We start from the raw sequence: 27,627 nt of genomic DNA on the forward strand, positions 1-27,627 counted from the left end.
GGTATCTTGTGAATTATTGACATTTTTAAAGATATAAACTCATCTCGATATTACATTCTTCGAGACCTTTCATTCGAGTACCCACATCAATTTTTCATATATTTTATATATTTATATATATATTATACATATGTATATATGAAAAATATATCAAAAATGCATGTGGATACTCAAATGAAAGCTCTTAATGAGTGTAACATCGGGATGAGATTATATCTTAAAAAATATCAATAATTAAAAAACTACATTGTATTTTGTTAAATAATGACATTTTTAAAGATATAAAGTCATTCTGATGTTACACTCATTGAGACCTTTCATTCGAGTACCCACATCGATTTTTCATATATTTGATATATTTATATATATTATATATAAGTATATATGAAAAATATATCAAAAATGCATGTGGGTACTCAAATGAAAGGTCTCGATGAGTGTAACATCAGGATGAGCTTATATCTTTAAAAATGTCAATAATTAAAAAATTACATTGTATTTTGTTAACTTATGACATTTTTAAAGATTTAAGGTCATTCTGATGTTACACTCATTGAGACCTTTCATTTGAGTACCCCCATCAATTTTTCATATATTTTGTATATTTATATATATTATATATATAAATATATGAAAAATATATAAAAATGCATGTTGGTACTCAAATGAAAGGTCTCGATGAGTGTATTACCAAGATGAGCTTATATCTGTAAAAATATCATTAGTTGACAAGTTTTCTGTTAAAGTGTCTTTATTTTTTCCAACTCTAATATATCAACCTTAAAATTTATCAAAAAAGAAGTGATCTATTTCTCACCTGTAGCTTCAAAGTCAACTAAATGCGACGTCCGATCACTCAATTTAGTGTCATTTTCCGCGCGACAAGTGTACAGACCACTGTCATAAAAATCAGGATTAAAAATCTTCAATCTACAAAGTCCATCGGGCAAATCGCACTGCTGATAGCGATCGCTTATTTCCAAAACTTGTCCGTCCTTCAGCCAAGTTATTGCAGGCGTCGGTTGACCCCTAACCCGGCACTCGAGGACCAGAGTGTTTTCTTCGCGAAGATAAGTGTCTTTGATGGTCCTGGTGAACGTTGGAGTCGTCGGAGTAGGCTCATACCCGGCGTAAACCTTCAACTTAGCTTCAGTACAAGCTTGGCCGTGAGGATTTCTTGCAATACAAGAGTACTCTCCAGTGTCCGACGGTCTTACAGTGTAGAGTTCTAAAGACGCCATGCCATTTTCCAACGTAGTTCCATGCCTGTTACTAGATGGCGGTAGCAACTTCCCGTCTTTTAACCAATAAACTGCAGGTTCAGGTTCTCCGAGAACAGCACAAGTTAATTTTATCCTCGAACTCTCGGCTGCGGTTCTGTCGGTCAGTTTTGTGCAGAAAGAAGGTTTCTTCCCGCGATCTCGCGGGCCATGAGAGACTCCTGCCGTCCGACTGGTGTCTGTAGAATACACGCCCAGACTTTTATCATCAAGCTCAATTGATTCCAAATCGCGATACTTCCGTGACAAGTTTGAACGCCGAGATGGTTCTCTTGGTGATGATTCGTCGTAATCTATTTCTATCATCGGAGGATTACTTCGCTTATATCTTTCTTTGGTAGATACATTCTTCAAAGTTGATACTGAAGACTCAGAAAATTCAGAATCTAATTCTGAATCTACAGTTGCCTTTGGTAATTTCAAATCCGGTTGTTTAGCAGCTACTTGATTGTCTTCATTGACTCTTTGATATTCTTCTTTGGTATCTCGTGATTTTTCATCAGTCTTTTGTACAACAGGTTTGTCCAATTGAAATATGCTATCTTTTTTAAGTCCTTCCTTTTCTTCTTTAGGCGCATCAATTATTTTAGATTCCTTGTCTGTTTTTTGGCTAACTAGCTGTCTAACTTTTGTTTCTTCTTTTTCTTCAGACTTCATTTTAAGAGACAGCCGCCTTTCTTCAACACCTTTATCATTATCTACAGATTTTTCGGATTTCTTCTTTAAAGATGTTCGTCTTTTTTTGTCAGCATCTTTGTCATTACTTTCGTCCTTTTCTTTCAAAGATGTTCGACGTTTTTCTTCAATTTTACCCTTATCTGCAGATTTTTCTTCCTTATCTTTCAAAGATGTTCGTCGTTTTTCTTCTTCTTGATTTTTATCTTTATCTTCAGACTTTACAGACTTCTTTTTCAAAGAATCTCGTCGTTTTTCTTCAACATCCTTATTCTTATTCATATCTTCAGCCTTTTCCTTCAAAGATGTTCGTCTTTTTTCTTCAACATCTTTACTTTTATCATCAGATTGTTTCTTTTTCTTTAAAGAATTTCGAGTTTTTTCTTCAATATCCTTATCTTTATCTTTCAAAGAAGTTCGTCGCTTTTCTTCTTTGTTTTTATCGACCAATTCTTCAGAATGTTTCTTCTTTAAAGAATCTCGAGTTTTTTCTTCAACCTCTTTCTTCTCTTCAGCTTCTTCATTCTTTTCAGATTTCTTTTTCAAAGAATCTCGTCGTTTTTCTTCAACATCCTTATTCTGATCTTCAACTTTTTCCTTCAAAGATGTTCGTCTTTTTTCTTCAACACCTTTACTTTTATCATCAGATTCTTCAGATTGTTTCTTCTTCTTTAAAGAATCTCGAGTTTTTTCTTCAATATCCTTATCTTTACCTTTCAAAGAAGTTCGTCGCTTTTCTTCTTCATTTTTATCACCCAATTCTTCAGAATGTTTCTTTTTCAAAGAATCTCGAGTTTTTTCTTCAATATCTTTCTTCTTTTCAGCTTCTTCATTCTTTTCAGACTTTTTCAAAGACTTTCGTCTTTTTTTATCAACATCTTTGTCATTATCTTCAGCCTTTTCTTCCAAAGAAGTTCGTCGTTTTTCTCCTTCTTTATTTTCATCACCCAATTCTTCAAAATGTTTCTTCTTTAAAGAATCTCGAGTTTTTTCTTCAATCTCTTTTTTATTTTCAGCTTCTTTCTTCAAAGAAGATCGTCGTTTTTCTTCAACATCATTCTTTTCTTCTGACTTTTCAGATTTTTTCAAAGATTCTCGTCTTTTTTTATCAACATCTTCGCCATTATCTTCAGTCTTTTCTTCCAAAGACGTCCGTCGTATTTCTTCTTTATTCTTATCGTCAGATTTCTTCCTTCCTTTAATAGAATCTCGATTCTTATCTTCAACACCTTTATCCTCGACCTCAGACTTTCTAGATTTAATTTTAACCGAAGCTCTCTTATTTTCTTCATCATCTTTACTACTTTTTTCTAATTTATCTTTAGGAGACTCTTCTTCCCGCTTATCTTTTTCCATTTTATCCTCTCCTTTATCAGATGATTTTCTTTTTACCTTCAAAGCATCCTTAACATCAACTCCTTGATCAATTTCTTCAATAATCTTAGCAGGTTCATCAGGCATACGCAGTACTTCAACTTCCGTTTTATTAACAATTTCTTCCCTAACCTCAGCAAGTTTCTCCTGTTCAACAACACTAGCTCGCTCCTCAGCCCAAGCTTCCGTAATAATATCCCTGACATTTTCCTCAAGAACGTCACTCTTACGAATATCAGGATGCTGAGCAATCAAGTCTTTAATTTTAGCCTCAACAGCCTTAACAAGATTTTCATGAGTAAGAGGTTCAATATTTTGCTTATTGAACCCTTCGATAATCATATCCCTGACATTTTCTTCAGGAACCTCAACCTGGGTCAAAGCAGGCACATTCAGCACTTCAACTTTCTTCTTCAGCTCATCAGCTTGAGCTCTTTCAAGCTTCTCAGCTTCAAGAACATTAGCTCTATGCTCTTGTAATTTTTCAGTAACTATTTCACGAACACTTTCTTCTATTATTTCTTCTCTAGATACTTCCGGATGTTGAGCAATCAAATCATTAACTTTGCTTTCTATCGCCTTAACCAAATTATTTTCTTCTAAAATTTGTACATCTTGTTTCTGAAGCTCTTCAATTATCAAATCATGGACCATTTCTTCCGGAATTTGGATCTGAGTCGTCGCAGGAGTTTGCAAGACTTCTACTTTTGTTTCTACTTGTGCTTTATCCATTGTCTCATCAAATTCAGAAGCTTTTGCCCTCTCTTCTTGTAGCTGTTCAGCTACAATGTGCTTCACATTTTCTTCTATAACTTCTTCCTTAGACAATTCCGGAAACTGAGCAATCAAATCTTGAACTTTAAACTCAACAGCTTTTATAAGATTGTCTTCTTTAGAAGGTTCAATATTCAATTTATGAATTTCTCCGACAATTATTTCATGAACCATTTCTTCCCAAATGTGAGCGTGAGTTTCCGAAGGAACTCTTAAAATTTGAACTTTCTCTTTCTTCTGATCAACTTTAGTTTCTTTAATTTCTTCTTCCTTTTTAACATCCATTTCTTCCAAACCTTTCTTCTGATTAATTACAGTTTCTTTAATTTCTTCTTTCTTCCTATCCATTTCTTCCAAACCTTTATCTTCTTGTACCTCTCTAATCTTATCTTCACTTTCAATAACTTTCTTTTTAGATGTTTCTTCAACTTTAACTTGCTCAACAATTTCAATAAATTCATTTTTGATTTCTTCTTGAACAATTTTATCATTATCACCCATTTCTTCAATTTCTTCTCGCTTTTTCTTCTCAGATATACCTTTATTAATTTTTCCACCATCTTTATCTTCAATTTCTTCAATTTTTTGTTTATTTTCTTCTTGAATCTTATCTTCAGACACTTCAATTGTTTCTTCAGACTTTTTGTCTACTTCCCTTAGAGATTTTTTGATTTCTTCTTCAACAGTAGCATCAACAACTTCTTCATCTTTTTGTACTTCACATACTTCTGTATCAACAGTAATAACCCGTTTAGATATTTTAGATTCTGAATCATCAACATCCTTCGCTTCAGCTTTAATTCTTTTTTCACCAATTTCTTCCTCTACAATCTTTTCACTTTCAGAAACCAAAGGCATTTCCAAAACCTCAATCTCTCTTTTATCTTCTTCAGCTCGAAGTAACTTCTCAATTTCAACAACCTCCGCTTTATCCTCTTCCACAATTTCCTCCACAAAATCATGAACCTTTTCAGAAAGGAAATTCAAGCCAGATATTTCAGGATGCTGAAGAATCAATTGCTGTATTTTCGCTTCGATTCTCTCAATAATTCTGTACTCTTCAGTAGGCTCAATATTTTTCCTATGAACTTCATCAATAACCATTTCATGAATAGTTTCTTCAGGAACTTCTTCATGAATTTCCGATGAAACAGTCAGAACATTCAATTTCTGACTCGTAGCTCTTTCAGATAAAGTTTCTCTGACAATTTCTTCAAGAGTAACTTCAATTACATCTACTGTACACATTTCCGGACATTTGCCCATCAAATTTTCTACTTTTTCCTCAACTGTATTCAAAATATCAGCTTCTTCAGAAGTATTAACATTTTGTTTCTTCAAATGCGCAATAATGATGTCATGAACAACATCTTCAGAAATTTTCTTCTTTTCTTCCACTAACTTCGCTTGCCTTTGTATTTCTTCCCGTACAATTTCTCCAACACTACTTTCAAGTGTTTCTTCTTTAACAATTTCTGGACGACTAATAATCAACTTTTGAATCTCTAAAGTGATTTTATTTTTCAGTTCATTATCAACAATCGACTTAGCATTTTGTTTATCGATTTCATTAATAACTAACTCATGAATTTTCTCTTCAGAAATCGTGTATTGAGAAACTATAGCCGTCTTTTCTTCTTGTTCAAGCACTTGAGTCTCCATCACAATATCTTTTGGCTCAACAATCTGTTTTTGAGATGCTACTTCATCTTTTTGTACTCTTTTTTCAATTTTCTCTTTCAAATTTAAAGTCAAATCATCTTTTATTTCTTCCTTAGAAACATTTTCTTTCTGAATCAAACCAATTGCATCCTTTATTTCTTCTTTAGAAACACTTTCTTTTTGAAGCAAACCAATTGCATCTTTTATTTCTTCTTTAGAACCACTTTCTTTCTGAAGCAATCCAATTGACTCTTTACTTCCTTCAACTTCATTGATACTATCATCATACTTCAATTCAGCAACATGTTTTTCAATTTCTACCAAAATTAACTCTCGAATAATTTCATCCGGAATGTTTTCTTCTAAAGTGTGGGAGGACATAAGAATAACTTCTTGGACCTTAGTTTTAATATCCTTAACTAGTGGATCTTCCACTGGATAAAGCTGCTGCTTTTTCAACTCATTTCTAATCATATCTTCAGATACAACCAATCGTTGTAATAAATCTGATTGTTTCTTACCTTTACCTTCTTTACTTTCATCTTCCTCAATGCTAATTCCTGCTTCTTCCTGAAGCGAAGCTTGATCTTCTTTTCTTCTCCCCTCTTCATGAGAAACACTTAAATTATCCTGAACACTTCCAAAGTTTTCAACTTCTTTTATTTTAGCCACATGCTTTTCGACTTCAACTAATACCAAATCCCGAATAATTTCTTCTGGAATATTTTCTTCCGTCGTATGAGAAGACAAAAAAATTTCCTCTTGAACTTTAGCTTTGATCTCTTTAACCAAAGGATCTTCAACAGGATAAACATTTTGTTTCTTCAATTCCTCTCTAATCATATCTTCAGAAATTCCTATACTTTTTATTTCTTCTTGACTTTTAACATCCTTGACATCAGATTTCTCAATTTTAGCCTCATTTAAAGAAACTTCTTCTTTTTTAACTTGCGAGACAACTGAAACTTCCTTCGCCTTGTTAAGAACTTCAATTTCTTTCAATTCTGCAACATGTTTGTTAACTTCTACAGAAATCAATTCTTGAACCATTTCTTCAGGCACAAAAGAAGAAAGCAAAATGTCTTCTTCAACCTTGGCTTTGATCTCTTTAACCAAAGGATCTTCAACAGGATAAAGATCTTGTTTCTTCAATTCCTCTCTAATCATATCTTCAGACACTACAAAACTTTTCAAAACACCTTGTTTCTGTTCTACATGCTCCTTCTCTTTTTGAATATCTGTTTTAGCTTGTTCTTCTTTACCAATTCTTGCCAGATCTTCAATTTCTTCTTTAACATTATCTTCTTTATCTATCCCAACCTTGATAGCAGTTTCTTGAGATTGCTTAGCTTCACTAAGACCCTCCACATCCTTCAAAACAGCAACCTGTTTCTCAACTTCTGCAGAAACAATACTTCCAAGGATTTCTTCTTTAATTCTGTCATCTGAAGAACTAGAAGACAATAAAACAATCTCCTGAACTTGTATCTTAATTTCTTTAACAAGAGGATCTTCAATAGGATAGAATTCCTGTCGTTTGAACTCCTCGACAATCATATCTTTAACTTTTTCTTCAAAATTCTCTCCTACAATCGGCTGAATAATTCCTTCCGCACTACTTGATTCAGCTTTTACCAAATTTTGCACATCCTCAACTCCCAAAGCTACTTTTTTCAGTTCTTCAGCAACAATATTTCTAATATTCTCTTCCAATACTGTTTCTTCCTTAACTTCCGGCAAAATAACAACCAATTCCCGCACTTTAGTTTTGACTACATCCACAAGCTTATTTTCAGATAATTCCACTCGTTGCTTTTGCAATTCTTTAATCACAAGCTCATCAACTTTTTCATCTGTAATATCAGCGGCGACAATATTTGCCACTTTTTGACTCATTTCTTCTTTAGCAATCACTTCTAAATCACCCAAAGTTGTTTCTTCAGCTTTTACTTTACCTTCAAATTTATGCAATTCCTCCGTAACTATTTCACGGATATTCTCTTCAATACTCAACATCTGAGCTACTTTTGGTGCCTGAAGAATCACTTGTTGAACTTTTCCTTTAACAACCTCCAAAAGATCCTTTTCATCAACCAGCTTAACATTTTGCTTAGAAATTTCATCATAAATAATTTCCCTTATCTTTTCTTCACTAAATTCATCAGATTCCACCACAGCCATCTTCTCAATTTCCTGGAAACTCTTCATCTTTTGAAGTTCCTCTACAACAACATCTCTAACACTTTCTTCAAAAACATTAACTTGACAAATTTGCGGATATTTGACCATCATTTCTTCAACCGCTACTTTTACATTGTCTATCAACTCTTCATTTTCAAGTACTGTAGCATTTTGTCGGTCAAGTTCACTTCTAACAATTCCTTCAACTTTATTCAAAAGATCTTTACTGCTTATTTCTTCTTTTACAACTTCCAATTCTTCTTTTACAACTTCCAATTCTTCTTTTACAACTTCTATTTCTTCTTTCACAACTTTTACTTCTTCTTTCAAGAGAATTTCAGAAGCTGCTTTACTATTTTCTTGAATTACTACAAAATCACCTTCAACCATTTCTTCACCCGTTAAAACATCATCTTCTTTTGAACTAACAGTTTGTTCCTGAACTTCTTGAACAATTAAACCATTATTGTCTTCTTTAGAGTCTCCTGAATCCATCACTGGCATCTCAGTACCTTGTTGAAGAGTCAGTTCTTCAAGACTTTCAACTTCAGTAACTTGAAGCTTATATTGTTGAAGATCTTGAACAATATCAGAAGAAATTTCCGTTGGAACGGATTCTTGAATTTCTTCATAACTTTTTAAAGTCATTTCTTTCACTTTTTCTTTGTATATTTCTTCTTTACTTTCAGTCCCAACAACTTTTTTATATATTTCTTCTTTACTTTCAGGACTAACAACTTCTTTGTATATTTCTTCTTTACTTTCAGGACCAACAACTTCTTTGTATATTTCTTCTTTACTTTCAGTCCCAACAACTTTTTTATATATTTCTTCTTTACTTTCAGGACTAACAACTTCTTTGTATATTTCTTCTTTACTTTCAGGACCAACAACTTCTTTGTATATTTCTGAGTCTTGTTCTTCAAACTTCACCATTTCTTCTTTGTCCTTTTCAATCTCATCTCCAGCTGCAACGCCATCTATCTCTTCAATATCATCTGGCGTAGTAGAATTCCTAACACTAGCAGGATCAACAATAGCCTCAATAAGTTCCTCAAGAGGTCTCGCGGTAGTTTTTTCAATCTGCTTAATATCACCCTCCGATTTATCATCTTGATCTAATAATAATTCCTTAGATACTTCACTAACATCCTTCTTACTAATAGTATCATTAGCGTCGCTAAAATTATCCCGATCTTGAATCTCAACATCAATTTGTTCTTTAGCCAAATCCTCAGCTAACATTTTAACAATAAACTCTTGAATCCCTTCCAAAGGTACAATAACAGCAGAAATAGTTTCTATTAATGAAGCCTCAGTTTTTTGAACTTGAACAATTTGTTCAGGTGCCTCAGTAATTAATTTCCTTCTCAATGAATCCAATTGCTTGCACAAATCAGATGACGACTCTGCCAAATCTTGCAGATATTTCTTCACAGTCTCTTCTAAAGGAATTTCATGCCAAATTTCAGTAGCTGCAGTTATAAGAGCTGTTTCAACTTGATTTAACGGCGACAAAAACCCTTCGATAATCGTTTCTACATCATTTTCAAGCGACTGACCAGCCGGGCGATTTATCTGCGACTCCACAAGTTCGATTTGTTTGTGTAAAGAATCTAAAGGTCGACACAATAGTTCGTGAACTTTTTCATCTATAGACCTGTCTAAAGCCAGCGTTGATGCAGCTAAACGATCAAGAGGATTCAATATTGTCAAGGTCCAGAGATCCAACTCTTCCGATCTAACCAATGTTGGAGATTTTTCGATATCTTCCTTCAAACTAACCAATGGTGGAGATTTTTGAATATCTTCCTTCAAAGTAACCAATGCTTTCATTTTTAACTCCTCATTTTTAACCAAACTAGTACTTGATGCTTCCACAAGACTTTCAAATTCTTCTTTATTCATTTCTTCACTCAAATTTACTTGAAGATCATCACCAGACTTTATTTCTTCTTCACCAATTTTTGATTTAGTACTACTGAATGCTTCTTTATTCATTTCTTCACTCAAATTTGCTTGAAGATCATCACCAAACTTTATTTCTTCTTCACCAATTTTTAATTTAGTACTACTAGTATTACTGGATGCTTCCACAAGACTTTTAAATGTGTCTTTATTCATTTCTTCACTCAAATTTGCTTGAAAATCATCACCAGACTTAATTTCTTCACTAACTTTTGATTTATTACTACTAGATGCTTCTTTATTCATTTCTTCACTCAAATTTCCTTGAAAATCATCACCAGACTTTATTTTTTCTTCACCAACTTTTGATTTATTACTACTAGATGCTTCTTTATTCATTTCTTCACCTACAATCACTTTAAAATCATCACCAGACTTTATTTCTTCACTAACTTTCTCTTTATCATCTTCTAACCTCTCCAACAACAATTCTTCATCCCCAATTCTCTTCTCTTCATCTCCAACCTCATCATACTTCTCATCACTAATTTCTTCCGTATAGTCTTCTCTAGACAGCTCCTCAACCTCCGTAACATCAACTTCATGAGCTTCAGCCCTAACAGTAATCGAACAGGACTCCATTTTCTCAACCTCTTCATCAAACTCATCCGCTTTTATCGTACTAACAACTCCCCTGAGCTCTTTAGCATACTTTGCCATTTTAATTGACAACCCAATTTGATTTTCAAGCTCCTCTAAAACCTCAATAACCCCCTGAAGAAGACTAGTAGCTTTGTACATAGTCGAAGTTTCTAAAATCGTCTGCAACAAATGCTGCGTCGGCTGAACAAGATTCTCCAGAACCTGAACATCATCTGGCTCATGATGCTCAGCAATAGTTTCCCTGACTTTCATCAAAGGTTCCTTTAATTCCGCAAATTTCTCTATCAACGCAGTGTCACTCGGTGGTTCTGAATAAGAAGACTGAATTACAATCTTCAACAAACATTTCTTCAGCTCGTCAATCACCGGAACTACCAAAGAACTAGTTTCTTCCTCATTGTTCTCTTCCAGAGCCGTCGATAACCAATTTTCAATCGGATCTAGATACTTTGAAATAATACCTGGAACTTCTCCAGGCGCTGAATCAGAAACTGAACTTTCGGTATCTACTTTACCGACCAACGCTACCTTCAAAGCTTCCATAGCAACCAAAGCGACATCTTTCTCAACATCTTCAAGAAGATCAACAACAGAAGCGCGTTTTTCTTTAGTAATTCTCAACACAGCTTCTTTCAAAGCTTTTAGCGGGCTTGTAATGTCATTCAAGACGTGTCTTTCTTCAGGATCGTGTTTTTCAATCAAAAGAACCTTCTGTAAACTCAATAAAGGCTCCTGAAGCTTTCCAAGTTCTTCAATAGCTAGATTAATATCATACTCAAAAGCTTTTTCTTCAGGAACCAGCGGAGAAGAAATAGCGACTGCTAAATTCCCAATAGATTGCCTAAGGCCGTCAATAGAGGTCACTAACTTACCGGCAGTCGTTTTATTACCATCAGTATCTTCCATTACAAGCCTATACTTTCCCGCCTTTTCTACCGCGGTAGATAAAGCGTAATGCACGCTCCCTAGCGCCAGAGCAGCCTGCTCTACTTCTACCGACGGAGCAATAGGGACCATTTTGACCACTATTTCAGCCATTTTATCCGGTATTTCAGGAAGCTGTTCAAGAATCTCACTCATCATCCTTGAAACCTGGTTCAGGATAACTTGAGAAGCTTCTGAAGTTGAAGAAGACCTAATTACAGCTGAAATTATCTCATTGAGCTCATTTAAAGGCCTAGCGCTTTCCTCAATCAAACTAGATTCTTGAGCAGAAGTTCCGGAAGCTAAAGCTAGTTGCAGGTCTAATAAAGGCTCTCTGAGTTCTACGATACTGTTGATAACATCCGGGACGTTTAAGGTAGTGGCTACGTGAACTGCTGAAGCTACAGATTCTCTGAGCTCTATAAGACAGCCTGATAATTCAGTCATTGATAAAGATGACTGATCACTGGGAGCTTCATTTTCATAATGACGCAAAGCAACGTTTAATTTAGCTTGGACATCTATTAAAGGGTCTAGCAGCATTTCGGGAAGAGGCAAACTTTCATCAAGCTCTGGCATTATTGAATCTATTGATACCATTCTGTTTCTATACTTTGAGCGCTTTGAGGCGTGCAATTCTTCAGCTGCAACTCTAACTTTAGCTTTTATAACAGTGTCTAAATTCTCAGTTATTTCTTCTTTAAACTGGGACTCAATTTCTTCATCAATACTTTGCTCAAATATTTTTTCTTCTAGAATCTTTATTTCTTCTTCTAAAGCACCACTTTTATGATCTTCTTTATCAAGCTCCGTAATTATATTCTGATCTTTTGCTTCTTCATCAGAAGAAGTAGGAACTGATGCAAGATCATCCAGTAAAACAACCTTAGCTTCATTAATTTTCTGCAACTTCACCAATTTATCAAAAGCATCCTCCATAGTCCACTTTAAGTATCCAACTAACTCCCGGCTTCCTTCAGTAACTCCCCGCTCTCCAGACTCTGCTTCATAAGTCTCTAGAGCTACATTCAAAGTCTCCAACTTATTCTTCAGCTCAGAAATAGACTTCTGAAGATCATCAACCTTAATAACCTGACTTTGGTCAACCTGAGAAGCTACAAGCTCATTCAGAGCACGAGACAGCCCCTCTAAAGGTTTGACCAAAGTCTCAACGAAAAGAACATCAACATTGCTTTCAAGAACACCGGTAACTTTGTTCAGCGACAAAGAAGAAACAAACGAACTCAAGTTCTTGTAAACCGCTTCAAGTCTTTCTGTAACGCTGACTACTTCAGCTAAGTTATTTAATCTTGGATTTCTTCTTAGCGCATCAACATGATCTCCTATTTGGCAAACAGCGCGAGAAGTCCGTTCCAAAACAATTGGATTTTGGGGCACAGTAGCCATAACATCGCCTTCTTTGCTCCTTAAATCGTGTTCAATTTTAGCCAATCCAGCAAGGATTTCATCAACTGGGTCAGTAAGTGACTCCAAGACAATCAAATCAGACTTTAGATCCTCAGAAGTTCTTCCTCTGTGTCGTTTTATCAATTCTATACCTCTAAGCAGTTCTTCAGTAGGTCCACCAATTGAATCTAGCAATGAAATTCTAATTCCTTGGTTAAAAGATCTGTCTCCAGCAGATTTTACAGCTTTAGACTCAATAACAGACATTTGCTCGCAAAGATCTTCAATAGGTCTTACAATTTTCTCAATAATCAAACCCTGGATCAAATTTTCATCATCAGAACTCACTAAAATACCTTCTAAGTCAATCAAAGTTTCTCTTAAAACAAGAACAGGACCCTTGAGACTTCTAATCCTTTCATACAACCGTTCTTTCTGACTCCTCGTCGTAGATTTAGACTCAGAAACGTCTCCAGCAGTCGCAAATGACGAAGCAGTCGACAATTTATCATCCTCATCAATGTACTTAATCTCCGCTTGGCTAAACAAGTCGGGAGTTTTAAATTCTTCGCTTCTTTCCACTCTTATATCCTCAATCATCAAGCTCTTTTCCACTTCCCGACTTCTAGTTCTTTTTCCTCTTTCTTTAACACTTCCATTACTTCCCGCGCTGTCTTTCCGATCTCTTTTTCTTCCCTCTTTACTTCTTTTACTTTTCCCCACTTCACTTCCATCCGCATTAACCGTGAAAGACTCTTCAGAGCTAGTTTTAGAAGACAACATCGGAGTACCGCCTTTAGAACGTTTCTTCTTCTTCTTCTTATCAGATTCATTAAACGCAGCAGCAAAAACTTCTTCACTAAGTCCCTTTTCAGCCTCATTAATAATCGCAGCTATTTCTCTGTCGTACTCCCGGGAAACTTTGGCTAGTCCATCAGAAGACAAAGCGTCAGCAAAGGCATCAACACTGTCTTGACTCTGGAGCGACAATTGGGCTTGAATTGAGGGTTCTTTAGCGCTGTGGTAGCTTTCAGACCAGTCTAAGACTCTATGTTGGCTCTTTTCACTCTTTTCGCTCTTTGAAGAACCACTGCCAGACCTTTCTTTCTTCCTTGGAGGTCTTGGAGGACCAACGGGAGAACCAACGGGAGTTCTTTCACCAGAATGCTCATGATCATGAGCCGCTCCTAAAGGAGAAGAATATGAAGAAAGGATGCTGTGCATTTGATCGTCCATTATAGACACATCTTCTACATCTGCTTCTGTTCGCAAATCATCAGCTTCTTCATCCGCGACAAAATAATCCGAAGAGACGTCAATAACAACCGCTTCCATTAATAGGTTCCCGGAAGTTGAAGTTTCTTTCATAAAGCGCATCGGAGGAAGCTCTATTATATTCCCTTCTGTAATGTGTTCGGACAATTGGTCAGCGTACATCTCAACAATCTGAATCGCTTCTTCTTCGGTAAGATCCGGAGTCTCGTAAAGACTTACGGAGACTTCCTTTCCGTCGAAACTAAAGGAAACTTCCCCGCGATCGTCCATTGTGATTGAATGATCTGTTTGAGGCGTGTCGTATAATTGGGACGTTCTTTCTTCATGAATTGTGGACAGTGATAAGTTTCTAGCTAATTCGTGGAGTGGGGGAGACACTGGTTCTTGTGTTTCTTCTTTTTTTAGGGAAACGCGGTCCTCAAAGCCTAGCAATGAAGCTGAGCTGCTTACTGAGCCCATACAATTTGTAGCTTCGCATGTGTAAGTTCCTAGGCAACAAGTTCCGTCTTGCCCGGAAATTATACGGTGAATATCGCCCGGTTTTAATTCAGCGCCATCTTTGTACCACTTTAATACGGGCTGAGGTACGCCGATAACTTTGCACTCTAGATTAACTGCGCCTTCTTCCGACAAAATGGCGCGTAGGCTTTCGAGAAATTTAGGCTTTTTAAAGTGCCGCGGGATTATTAGTTTTAGAAAACATGAAGTTATACTGTGACCAAAGTCATTTTCGGCTATGCATTTCCACTCAGCTTGGTCGGAAAATTCTAGTTTTTGGATTTCGAGGTGACAATTGCCCAAAACTTCTTGGATTATTTTGTATTTATCACTTGAGGTGATTAATTCGTCGTCGCGGAACCAGGATAGTGTCGGTTTGGGAGATACCGTTACTGTAAATTAATTTGTAAAAAATATTTTTAAATAAATTAAAGAAGAAATTTTATTTTTAGATAGTTACCTTGAACGGTGAAAGTGAAATTTTCGTGAATTCGCGCTTCGCAACTCCGCAGGCCTTTTATAAACTTGGGAACTTGGTTGAAACTCAGTAATTGAAGACGTTCTTCTTCATTTAACTGGTTCTGAATGTCCTCCACGGTGAGCTCTGCTGTGCTTTTAGCTTCGCCCATACAGTTTCGGGCTATGCAGCAGTAAGATCCTAAAGAATTGGTCCCAGTGAGCTGATAAACATCTCCGGGTTTCAATTCTTGGCCGTCTTTGAACCATCTGAGGAATGGGGTGGGAAAGCCAACGACTTTGCATTCAAATGACACAAGACCTTCTTCAGTTAAGACTGCTTTGAGACTCTCCATGAAACGGGGCATTCTGTAGTTCTTGGGGACTGGAAATTAAATTTAGGATAAGAAATTAAATTTTTTGATGAAAAAAATTGTGATTGATTCGAGAAAAAAAATTTTGGAATAAAAAAATCATTTTTAAGAGTTTCAATTCTTGAATCAAGATGAAAAATTTGTATAAAAAGTGAAATTTACTCAAATAAAAAAAAAATGTTTAAGTTCAAGAATTTTTTTCTTGGATCAAATTAGTTTTTTTTTTTTTTTTTTTTTTTCAGATCAAGAATTTTTCTATTTAATTATGATGTTAAACTCACCGGACATTGCGACGTAGCAAGTCGTGAATTGCATAACATTTTCAGCGCTGGTAGCAACGCATTTCCATTCGCCTTCGTCCATAGCTTCAACACCACGTATTTCAATGGAGTAAGTTCCTAACCCGTCTTCTATTTCGTGGTACTTTTCGCTCGGTTCCACTTTGCCTTCTTTGTTGTACCAAGTGATCACTTTGGGCCAGGGAGGAACTTGGACTTGGCAGGTCAGTGTTATGGTGTCGCCGATTCTACAACATTCGTCGTTCAGAATTTTTTTGAACACTGGGAGAGGTCCAGAAGGTTTGAGTGTATCCGCAGGTCTTAGAGAACCTTCTCTGCTTCCTCTTCCTACCACATGAACCTGAATGAAACATTCCGTCAGAATAAGCAAAATTTTGTGTCCAGGATAGTCATATGACAAAATGCTCTATCTCTAGATACATAATTAAAAAATCACCTTGCATCTTCAGAATTATTAACATTTTTAAAGATATAAGCTCATCCCGATATTGCACTCATCAAGAGCTTTCATTTGAGTACCCACATGCATTTTGATATATTTTTCATATATACATATATGTAATATGTATAAATATATAAAAAATTGATGTGGGTACTCAAATGAAAGGTCTTGATGAGTGTAACATCGGGATGAGCTTATATCTTAAAAAATATCAATAATTAAGCAAATGACCTTTTATCTTGTGAACTATTGACATTTTTTAATATATAAGCTCATCCCGATGTTACACTCATCGAGACCTTTCATTTGAATACCCACATCAATTTTTCATATATTTTGTATATTTATGTATATTATATATATGTATATATGAAAAATATATCAAAAATCCATGTGGGTACTCAAATGAAAGCTCTTGATGAGTGTAACATCGTAATGAGCTTATATTTTTAAAAATATCATAGTTAAGAACGTACAGTACAATTTAACAAAAGTCATTATTTAATAAAGCAAAATTTTATTTATTTATAATTCATAATAGTGACTGCAAGGTTGCTAGTTTATAATTAATTATTTATTAATATAAATATGGGCAATAAAATTAATTAGCTTGATATCTTTTTTTCCTAGCTACAATAATATACAAAAATTGACTTACTTTGGAAGAAGAATATGCAGTTCCCATACAATTGTCTGCCTGACAGGTGTAAGTACCCAAAGATGTCGGATCATCAGCATTAGCAGTGAGCGCAAAAACATCTCCAGCTTTAATCTCCTTGCTGTCTTTAAACCACCTAAGAACTGGCGTTGGAACCCCGATAACTTTGCACTCCAGCGAAACTGTGCCAGTTTCTGTGAGAATCGCTCGAAGTTCTTCGACAAATTCTGGACGCTTGTAAGCTTTAGGCACTATAACGCTGAGACAAGACACACATGATGATCTTCCGTATACATTTTCCACCATGCAGGTCCAGTGGCCCTGGTCTTCGACCATCACTGGAGCTACGTCGACGCAGTAGAAGTTTCCTTCGTGAACGAAGGAAAATCTTGAGCCAGCTTGGATCTGCTGGTCGTTTCGGTGCCATGTTACCTGTAAAATTTTACTTGTATTATTAAGATATTAAGATATCTTCTTAGTTTAATAATATACTTGTTAAATTCTTAAAATAGGTAATAAAAATAATCAATCTGGTCATTATTTATTTATCAATAAGACAAAGGGATCTTATTTTAAGTCGATAATGCGCAATAATTATTTCTTCAGTAAGTAATAATGAATTTAAAATTTAAAAGAAGAAAATTTGTATTTATAGATTTATCAGCAAAATGATCAGCTACATGCCAAGATTAGATTCTAATGATTACATTGTGACTCAAACATTTCCCGATTGGCGCAAGCAATGCGGAAGACTATGGAGAGAGTTCATGTACCTCGTAAATGCACGTACAAGCCGATTTATCTTTATACATTATATTATAATATTATTATTGTTATTTTTATTATTATTATTATAGTATGGTACAGATTTGTCCCAGACGCATAGACTACCGTACTATACTACCGGCAATTCGTTATGCACACGGACTTCAACTACTAACAACTCAGAATGTGCTGCTCTATGGATATAACGTTAAACCAAATTTATGCATGTCAGTGACTCTTCAAGCTTAGTCTTCCGGGTATTTTATTCACTGTCTATTCAGTTTAAATTAACAATTACAATTTAAATTTTATTTGTTTCATCTATCGGTATTTTTATTCTGATAATAAATCACTAATTATTATAAAATTCGTCAGTATCAAGATAATATTAAAATTATGTTTAAATCAAGAGTTAAAACCAATAAAATAGGTTTTTTTTAGTAAAATTTAGTGTAATTGGAAAGGTCTTGATTTGAATTTGTATCTTTTCAAGATTTCATATCATTCTCAACGATAGTCAATTTATTATAAGTATTTAGGCTGCATTCGAAAATTCTCTATCTCTGGATACATGATTAAGAAATGACCTTGTATCTTGTGAACTATTGACATTTTTAAAAATATAAGCTCATCCCGACATTACACTCATCGAGACCTTTTATTTGAGTACCCACATCATTTTTTCGTATATTTATATATATTATATATATGTAATATGTATATATGAAAAATATATCAAAAATGCATGTGGGTACTCGAATGAATGCTCTTGATGAATGTATCATCGGGATGAGCTTATATCTTTAAAAATGTCAATAATTAAAAAATGTCCTTGTATCTTGTGAACTATTGACATTTTTAAAGATATAAGCTCATCCTGATGTTATCCTCATCGAGACCTTTCATTTGAGTACCCACATCAATTTTTCATATATTTATATATATTATATTATATATATATATATATATATATATATATATATATATATATATATATATGTATGAAAAATATATAAAAAGTGCATGTGGGTACTCAAATGAAAGCTCTTGATAAGTGTAACATTAAGATGAGCTTATATCTTTAAAAATGTCAATAATTAAGAAATGATTTAAGATATAAGCTCATCCCGACATTACACTCGTCGAGACTTTTGATTTGAGTACCCATATCAACTTTTCATATATTTATATATTATATATTTCATATATTTATATATTTCACAAATAACATATATATATATATATATATATATATATATATATATATATATATATATATATATAAAATATATAAAAAATACCATGTGGGTACTCAAATCAAAGGTCTCGATGAGTGTAACATCGGGATGAGCTTAAATCTTTAATAATGTCAATAATTAAGAGCTGACATTGCTATCTTGTCAACTAATGATATTTTCAAAGATATAAGCTCACCTCGACATTACACTCATTGAGACCTTTCATTTGAGTACCCACATCTTTTTTTCATATATTTTGTATATTTATATATATTATATATATATGTATATGTGACAAATTATATGAAAATGCATGTGGGTACTCGAATGAAAGCTCTTGATGAGTGTAACATCGGGATGAGCTTATATCTTTAAAAACGTCAATAGTTAAGAAAGTACAGTGAAATTTAACAAAAGTTATTATTTAACAAAGCAAAATTTTATTTATACAGCCCAGAAACTTACAAAAAAAAAACCTCCTTATTTCTTCATTAAAAAAAAGTGGTAAAAATGACCAGAAGCCTGTTATTTTGAGCATAATTTAACAAAAATAACATAATTATTTTTAGGACTTACCTTTGGACTTGAAGAGCTCCGTATTTCAACAAGAAACCGCGTCCTCGTACCAACTTTAACAGCCAAGTCCGTGAGCCTTCGTACAAATATCGGAGGTTCACCCTCTTCAGGGTCATCACTGGCTTCGCGAATATTCATTCGTATTTTTTTCCTAACTCCTTCAATGCTAATATCGTTACAGTCAGAGTAATTAGTCGTCAATTTTTTGGCAACCAACGAGTATTGACCGGTATCGTCTTTCTGGGACTGTTTCAACGTTAACTGGACAACATTTCCACGTGGCTGAACACTGTAGCGCTCTGAGGGCATCAATTGGTCTCCACGGAAACTGAAAATTTTTATCCAATTAAATTAGCTGAATAATTTTAGAATACCGTCATAATTATTAATAAAGTGTTGGTTAAGCAGAACTACCAACAGTGGCAGTATAATTATAGAAACATGTTCATAATAATTCTATAGAGTTATTTTATAATGAAGTATATAATAAATAAAATATAACATGTGATTTATTGATTATTGATCATGACATGATCATTGAAGTTTATATGCACTGTTAAGAAACACGATTGCACCATCGGCAGTATAGTTCCCCTCGTCCCTTAGTTTAGTCCGTGATATTTCTAGCGCCGTGGTGATCTAGCTGCTCGTTCATCCATCGTCTGCTGGTCTAATGTGTACAGTTGTGTTACACTTAGCACATAGTACACACCACACAACATAACACTGTGAATTTCGGCTTACTTGCCGGTAAAGAAAATAAAATCAAATCTAGGGATCTTCGCCAACAAGCATATACTCTTCTAGAGCAACGTGTCATTGTCTACCCTTGAATCAGACTATTTCTTTTTTCAACATACGTCAATATATCTTTATCAATATACTTGCTGGTATTATTGATGTATTGATTCAAATTGATGGATAAAATTTTCTATTTAATAACATAATTATTATTTTTTATTTATTGGAAAGTTGGATAAATTTTTCTGCAGTTGAATGAAGCTATAAATCTCTTTTCAACACCAAAGAATTTTTTTACTCGTTGTCAACGCATGTCAGTTAATAAATCAACTTTATTTTGCTTCGATGGAATTTTAGAAAATTTATGTACTGGATTTTTTATTCTAAAAAATTTATATTCTAGAGTTTTAATTTTAATTGAGAAGAAATAGAAAATTTACTGAAGAAATAAATATTTTTAATTTTTATTGGGAAGATATGAAGATTTAATTATAAAAAAATTAAGATTTTTATTTAGAGGAGATGAAAATTGAATTAAAGAAGTTTTTTTTTAGTTTTTTAATTTAAATTAGGAAGAAAATGAAAATTAATATTTTAGATTTTAATTGGGAAGAAATAAAAATTGAATTAAGAAGAAATAATATTTAAATTTTTAATTAAGAAAAAATGAAAATTTAATTATAAAAAAATTAAGAGTTTTATTTAGAAGAGATAAAAACTGAATTAAAGAAGTTTATTGGTTAGTTTTTAAATTTAAATTGGGGAGAAATAGAAAATTAATTAAAAAAATTAATATTTTAGATTTTTAATTAAGAAAAAATAAAATAAAAAAAAGAATTTTCTAGATTTTAAATTTTAATTGGGAAGAAATAACAATTAATTTTATGGATTTAAAGTTTCAAGTTAGAAGAAAAAGGATTGAAAAAAATTAATGTTTTAAATTTTTAATTTTAATTGAAAAGAAAAAGAAAATTAATATTTTAGATTTAAATTGGGAAGAAAAAAAATTTTAATAATAAAAAAATTATGATTTTTTTAGAAGAGATAAAAACTGAATTAAGGAAGTTTATTGTTTAATTTTTTATTTCAAATTGAAAAGAAGTAGAAAATTGATTGAAAGAATTAATATTTTAGATTTTTAATTAAGAAAGAATAAAAAAAAAAAAAAATTTCCAAATTTTTAATTTTTAATTATTTTTATTTGAAATTTAAAAATAATTTTTTATTTTTTTAAAGAAGAAATAGGATTGAAAAAAAATAATGTTTTAAATTTTTAATTTTAATTAAAAAGAAATAAAATAAATATTTTAGATTTTAATTAAGAAGAAATAAAATTGAATTAAGAGGAAATAATACTTAAGATTTAAAATTGTAATTGGGAAGAAATAAAAATTGAATTTAAGAAAAAATCATACCGAAATTTAGAAGAATCCAATTTAAATCCTGTCACCTTTTGATTTTTATTCTGTTTTTCACACTTACAGCACTGACTCCCCATATCAACGACTCAATTCGCCCCACAACCATTCGACAAAATAAGTTTAAAAAACTATCCAGGTGATTCATTTGCACTACTCATTAACACAGTCCTCATTTTAATAAACTAAAAAAAAATCATCGCATTTTTAGTCATGAAAAAAATAAACCAAGTTACGTAACATTCAATCGATCCAAAACTTCGATAGGGAATTTTTCATCGATAAAATCAGAGGAAAGCAATGAAAATAAAAAGAAGAAATAATTATCAAATCAAGGCACCCGTTTTGCGAATTATTAAATAGTTTAAAAGTTATCAGCCGGCCTCGTCGCCCCCGCTTGACTGTCAGTCAATCGGTTAGCTTCGCGCCAGCGTACTACTGCGCACGCCGCCCACACATTTAAATAAGAACGAGACCGCCCAGTTAGTTGACATAACGAAGATGTCAAGGCAAGTGAAATAAAGGGAGAAATAAGAATTGATAATAATACTTAAATAGATAACTTTGTTTTTAAAATAACCCGAGAAGAATATAAATATTAATATTAATATTTAAACCCAGATTCAAAATAAAGGATGAAGAAATAAAAATTAAATTAAAAAAAGGGAAATCGATGATCGGCGATCTGGCTGAGCCACAACTGAGAATTCCTAGATCATCTCCGAGAAGATCTATCCCGGGTGCTCTCTTTCTCGGCTAGTAAGTAGAGGGGCAGCTCCTCAGAGCCTGCTTCAGCTTCTCGTTTCAATCACTAAGATCTGAGATTCAACATCGTCGAATTTAGCCGCCGCGACAGCGACACAAGCTCAGATACGTCATACAAGTCTCCCTTTCGTAATCATCTTTCTTCTCTTTTTATTGTCTCTTTATTTATTGAAACTATCTCATTTCTTCTTCTTCTTTTTCTTTTTAATCGTCAGAAGGTGTCTAGTCTAGTCTAGATAGTCTCTTTTATTTTATTCATTAGAACTTTAAGAATCGTGTCGTAGATCAAGTTGCGTTGAGAGTTTTACCGGAATATATAATATGCATAATAGATAATAATAGTAAGGTCATTGCAATAAATAATCTTAATTTTAACTAATCTAATTAGAGGATTTACTGTAATTTTTAATTTTTTAGTTAGGTACTAAAAACATAAAGAAAAAAATTCTTGATTGAGGAAGAATGTTCTTAACTCAAGAAATTTTTTATAAGATTCAACATAATTTAACTTTTCAAAATGATTTTTTTAATTAAAGATTTCTTCTTTGGGATTAAGGTTATTTTCTTTTAATTCTTACGGAAGAAATGGCTGACAGTAATTATAGGTATGAAGAAATACTAGTTGATTTTAAAAAAAATCATTTTTGAAATTTTAATGTTGTTTGAAGGTATTTTGTTTGAATTAATTGAAGAAATTGATGGACAGATGAAAGAAAATAAAATGAAGAGAAGAAAAAAGTTACCCATAGAATATTTTAGCAATTCTATATGAAGCATTTTGCAAATAATTTTTACAATTATTGTGATTTTTTAATTTAATTGACTATAATTATTTTTAAATTCCTAAAAATTAATAAATTGTGTCTAAAAAATTACTGTACTTGTATACAGTGATGATAAAGTTAACTTTATTCAAAAGAAGAAATCAATCAATAAAATAATTTTAAAAAATTTCGTCGTGTTTAATCAAGCATTAAAGTTCTTAAATTAAATAAAACTAGCAATTTTTCAGTCACTATGTGAACTATAAATAAATAAAATTTTGCTTTATTAAATAATGACTTAAATTGTATTGTACTTTTTTAACTATTGACGTTTTTAAAGATATAAGCTCATCCCGATGTTACACTCATCAAGAGCTTTCATTTGAGTACCCACATGCATTTTTGATATATTTTTCATATATTCATATATATAAATATATAAAATATATGAAAAATTGATGTGGGTACTCAAATGAAAGGTCTCGATGAGTATAACATCGGGATGAGCTTAAATCTTTAAAAATGTCAATAGTTCACAAAATACAAGGTCATTTTTTAATTATTGATATTTTTAAAGATATAAGCTCATCCCGATGTTACACTTATCAAGAGCTTTCATTTGAGTACCCACATGCATTTTTGATATATTTTTCATATATTCATATATATTATATATATAAATATATAAAATATATGAAAAATTGATGTGGGTACTCAAATGAAAGGTCTCAATAAGTGTAACATCGGGATGAGCTTATATTTTTAAAAATGTCAATAGATCACAAGATACAAGGTCATTTCTTAATTATGTATTGTTTGCTTATTCTCTTAATAATATAGGTTTACTAAAATCAAGAAAAATTTCTTAGTTTCAATCAAAACAAAAAAATTCTTACAATTGTTTCATTTGTTCAATATTTCTTCTTTTAAATAAAGTTAACTTTTTCATTAATATACTATTTTTTACCCATTAGCTCTTCTAAATTCCGTATAGTAAAAATTAAATTTTATTTTTTCAGAAAAAATATAAAATTGATAGCTTACAGTAAAAAGTGTTGAGGATCTCGAGAATCTTCGGGGTTTAATTTCAACTCGACAATTACATCTTCCCCAGCAAGTGCACTGACAACTATTTCCTCGTCCTCCCATTTCTTCTCGCTAGATTTCTTCCCGCCTAAAAATAAATATTACCGTACTTATTTATTTATTACCTTATTAATTAATAAATAATTATAATAAAAAAGATTGACAGGTGGTGTAAAAAATTCTTTACACAAGAATGCCCTCGACAAGCAAGTCGTCAAGTTCGACTCGCCGGCAATCTAAAAATACCCTTTTAAATGACCCACCGCAGCTAAAACGCGTGCTCATACTATATAATACGTCGCCAGCGAGAATGAGTACGTGAGTCCAGGTATTTTCACGGTTTTAATAACTCACCCTTCTGGCAAAAATGATATTTATACCGAGTTTAAGAAGACATTATTATTTGCATAGATCTACTGCACAAATAAAATACACACCTACATCATACTTATACTTAGTTAAATTTTATGCATAACTTATAACATATTCGTTAAAAGTTGCCGGGAAGAAATATGCAAGCTCGTGAGCATTTGGCACCAATTGCCGGGAACGTGAGTAATCCCATACTCAAATTGGCTGAGAAAATACTTTATTTAAGACCATTCAACAAACGTAAATAAACTCTTTTTTTTTTCTTTTTTCTTCTTCTTCAGCATAACAGAAAATTGGATCAATCAATTTTTTCTTCACTTCTGAAACACTGGATTTACTGGATTACTTTTTTAATGTCAGCCTGGTGTCAAACCCATCAGATCTATCTCTATTAATACACGCGGCTAAATTAAATAGTCTTTTTAAAAACAGTTCAAATTATTATTCAAAAAAATAAACTTAATTCAATTTTTTGAAATAATTATTATAAATTAAGAGAAAAAAAAATATTATTAAAAAAATTTTATTGATACAAGAACAGATATTTTTAATTGAAATTTTATTTCCTTGTCTAAAGAATTATTTGAATTGATCACAAAAATTTTTATTTATCTTAAATAAAATTAATAATGTTTATTTTTTTTCTTAAAAAATTAATAAATTTAAATAAAAATTAAGTTAGCTGATTTGTAAAAATTTTTAGAATTTTTTTTTATTGAAAAAATTAGAAAAAACCTGAAAAATTGCAAGTGCAATTTTTTTTTAATATTTTTTTGTTTTAATTTAATTATTAAAAAAACAAATCAAAAAATTAAAAACGTCGACTAACTTTAATATTATTCAATTTAAGTGGATCATTTTAACAAATTCTTCAGCCAAGAAATTCATTTCTGGATATTTTTTTTTTCAGTGTAAAATTATTAAATATCTGAAAAATTTCTAGTTTTTATAAAATAAATTTATACTAATGTATTTTTTAAATTTCAATCATAATTTTTTTTTTTAATTTATACACTCACAATTTTTTAATTTTTTCTTTTAAAAAGCATTGTTTTTAATTTCAATTATAGTTTTTTTTTTTTAATTTATACACTCACAATTTTTTAATTTTTACTTTTAAAAAACATTGTTTTTAATTTCAATAATTGTAAAATGTATTTTAATTTAATTAAAAATCATCAAAATAAATCTACTAAAATTTCTAGTTTTTATAAAAAAATAAATTTATACAAATGTATTTTTAAAATTTAAATCATAATTTTTTTTTTAATTTTCACTCACAATTTTTAAATTTCTTTTTATAAAAATATTTTTTGTAATTTCCACATTTTTATAATAATAATAATAATTTTTAAAAATTTCTTCTTTTCAAAAAAATTGAAAAATGTCTTTTAATTTAATTAAAAATCATCAAAATAAATCTAATAAAATTTCTAATTTTTATAAAAAAATAAATTTATACAAATGTATTTTTAAAATTTAAATCACAATTTTTTTTTTTTTTATTTTTACTCACAATTTTTTAATTTTTTTTTATAAAAATATTTTTGTAATTTGCAAATTTTTATAATAATAATAATAATTTTTAAAAATTTCTTCTTTTCAAAAAAATTGAAAAATGTCTTTTAATTTAATTAAAAATCATCAAAATAAATCTAATAAAATTTCTAATTTTTATAAAAAAATAAATTTATACAAATGTATTTTTAAAATTTAAATCACAATTTTTTTTTTTTAATTTTTACTCACAATTTTTTAATTTCTTTTTATAAAAATATTTTTTGTAATTTCCAAATTTTTATAATAATAATAATAATTTTTAAAAATTTCTTCTTTTCAAAAAAATTGAAAAATGTCTTTTAATTTAATTAAAAATCATCAAAATAAATCTAATAAAATTTCTAATTTTTATAAAAAAATAAATTTATGTAAATGTATTTTTAAAATTCCAATCACAATTTTTTTTTTTTAATTTCCACCCACAATTTTTTAATTTCTTCTTATAAAAAATATTTTTTTCAATTTCCACATTTCTATAATAATAATAATAATAATAATTTTAAAAAATTTCTTTAAAAAAAAATTGTAAAATATCTTTTAATTTAATTAAAAATCATCAAAATAAATCTACTAAAATTTCTAATTTTTGTAAAAAAAATAAATTTATATAAATGTAATTTTAAAATTCCAATCACAATTTTTTTTTTTTAATTTCCACCCACAATTTTTTAATTTCTTCTTATAAAAAATATTTTTTTCAATTTCCACATTTCTATAATAATAATAATAATAATTTAAAAAAATTTCTTTAAAAAAAAATTGTAAAATATCTTTTAATTTAATTAAAAACCATCAAAATAAATCTATTAAATAATAAAGAAGAAACAAGTGTTTGTTTTTACCTGCTAAGGTCATGCCGCCTAGATGTTTTGGTTGTTGATTCTTAATCTTAACCCCAGCATATCACTGTTTTTTTTTTTTTTTTTTATTTATTTTAAATTAATTCACTTTATTTCTTCTTTTCGTCTCAGCTATTTCTTCTGCTAGGTGCACTATTACTTAAACTCTCGTTCCCGTTCTTGTTCTTGTTCTTATTCTTATAATACTTGATACTACTTAAAAGAAGAACTTCCTTGTTTATATTTACGATGAAATAATAAAAATAAATAAAACACAGTTTAATAAATAATAACCACTCACTATATAGAGCAGTAGGTGATTTCGGTATCTAAATGTTTGATAAAGTTGATGAGTTGCGTATGACGTATTCTATCTGACACCCTCGCACACCTCCCGAGCAAAAGCTCGAGACCCCGACGATTGGGACGACAGCCCGTTCTCTCCTCACCGTAGAGGCCGCCTCTTAGGTCTAAAACGGTCTCCCAGCGAGGGCGCAAGCCGCAAGCGAACGCGACGCCTGACGTCGAATTCACCGAGTTCATCGTCATATTTTTTTTTCTTTTACTCTTACTACGATAATTTTTCGGAGTCACATACGCATGCGTTTTATTTCTTCTCTGATTCTCAGAGTTGAGCTAGAGCTTATTTCATT

At 31.5% G+C, this 27,627-nt stretch overlaps 1 protein-coding gene across 16 annotated transcripts in view; it reads right to left on the minus strand.

Annotated features, from left to right (window-relative positions):
- The window catches only part of LOC123267677 (titin homolog), a 59,311-nt gene extending 31,900 nt beyond the window's left edge, over positions 1-27,411 (minus strand). For 2 of the 16 annotated variants that reach the window (XM_044732423.1, XM_044732421.1), the window contains exons 1-7: positions 26,978-27,409; positions 24,162-24,291; positions 19,430-19,757; positions 16,851-17,282; positions 15,733-16,090; positions 15,082-15,462; positions 818-15,013 (exon numbers count right to left, since the gene is read on the minus strand). In XM_044732423.1, the coding sequence (XP_044588358.1) occupies positions 818-15,013; positions 15,082-15,462; positions 15,733-16,090; positions 16,851-17,282; positions 19,430-19,757; positions 24,162-24,291; positions 26,978-26,990 (15,838 nt within the window). In that variant the 5' untranslated portion in view covers positions 26,991-27,409. Of the gene's footprint in view, positions 1-817; positions 15,014-15,081; positions 15,463-15,732; positions 16,091-16,850; positions 17,283-19,429; positions 19,758-21,585; positions 22,142-24,161; positions 24,292-26,977 lie in introns of those variants that run through there. The other 14 variants (XM_044732436.1, XM_044732434.1, XM_044732425.1 and 11 more) reach the window with 14 other exon arrangements.
- Between the last annotated feature and the right edge of the window lie 216 nt (positions 27,412-27,627).

This window comes from Cotesia glomerata, linkage group LG6, assembly GCF_020080835.1.
Source record: "Cotesia glomerata isolate CgM1 linkage group LG6, MPM_Cglom_v2.3, whole genome shotgun sequence".
In the NCBI taxonomy this organism is placed as follows: Eukaryota; Metazoa; Arthropoda; class Insecta; order Hymenoptera; family Braconidae; genus Cotesia; species Cotesia glomerata.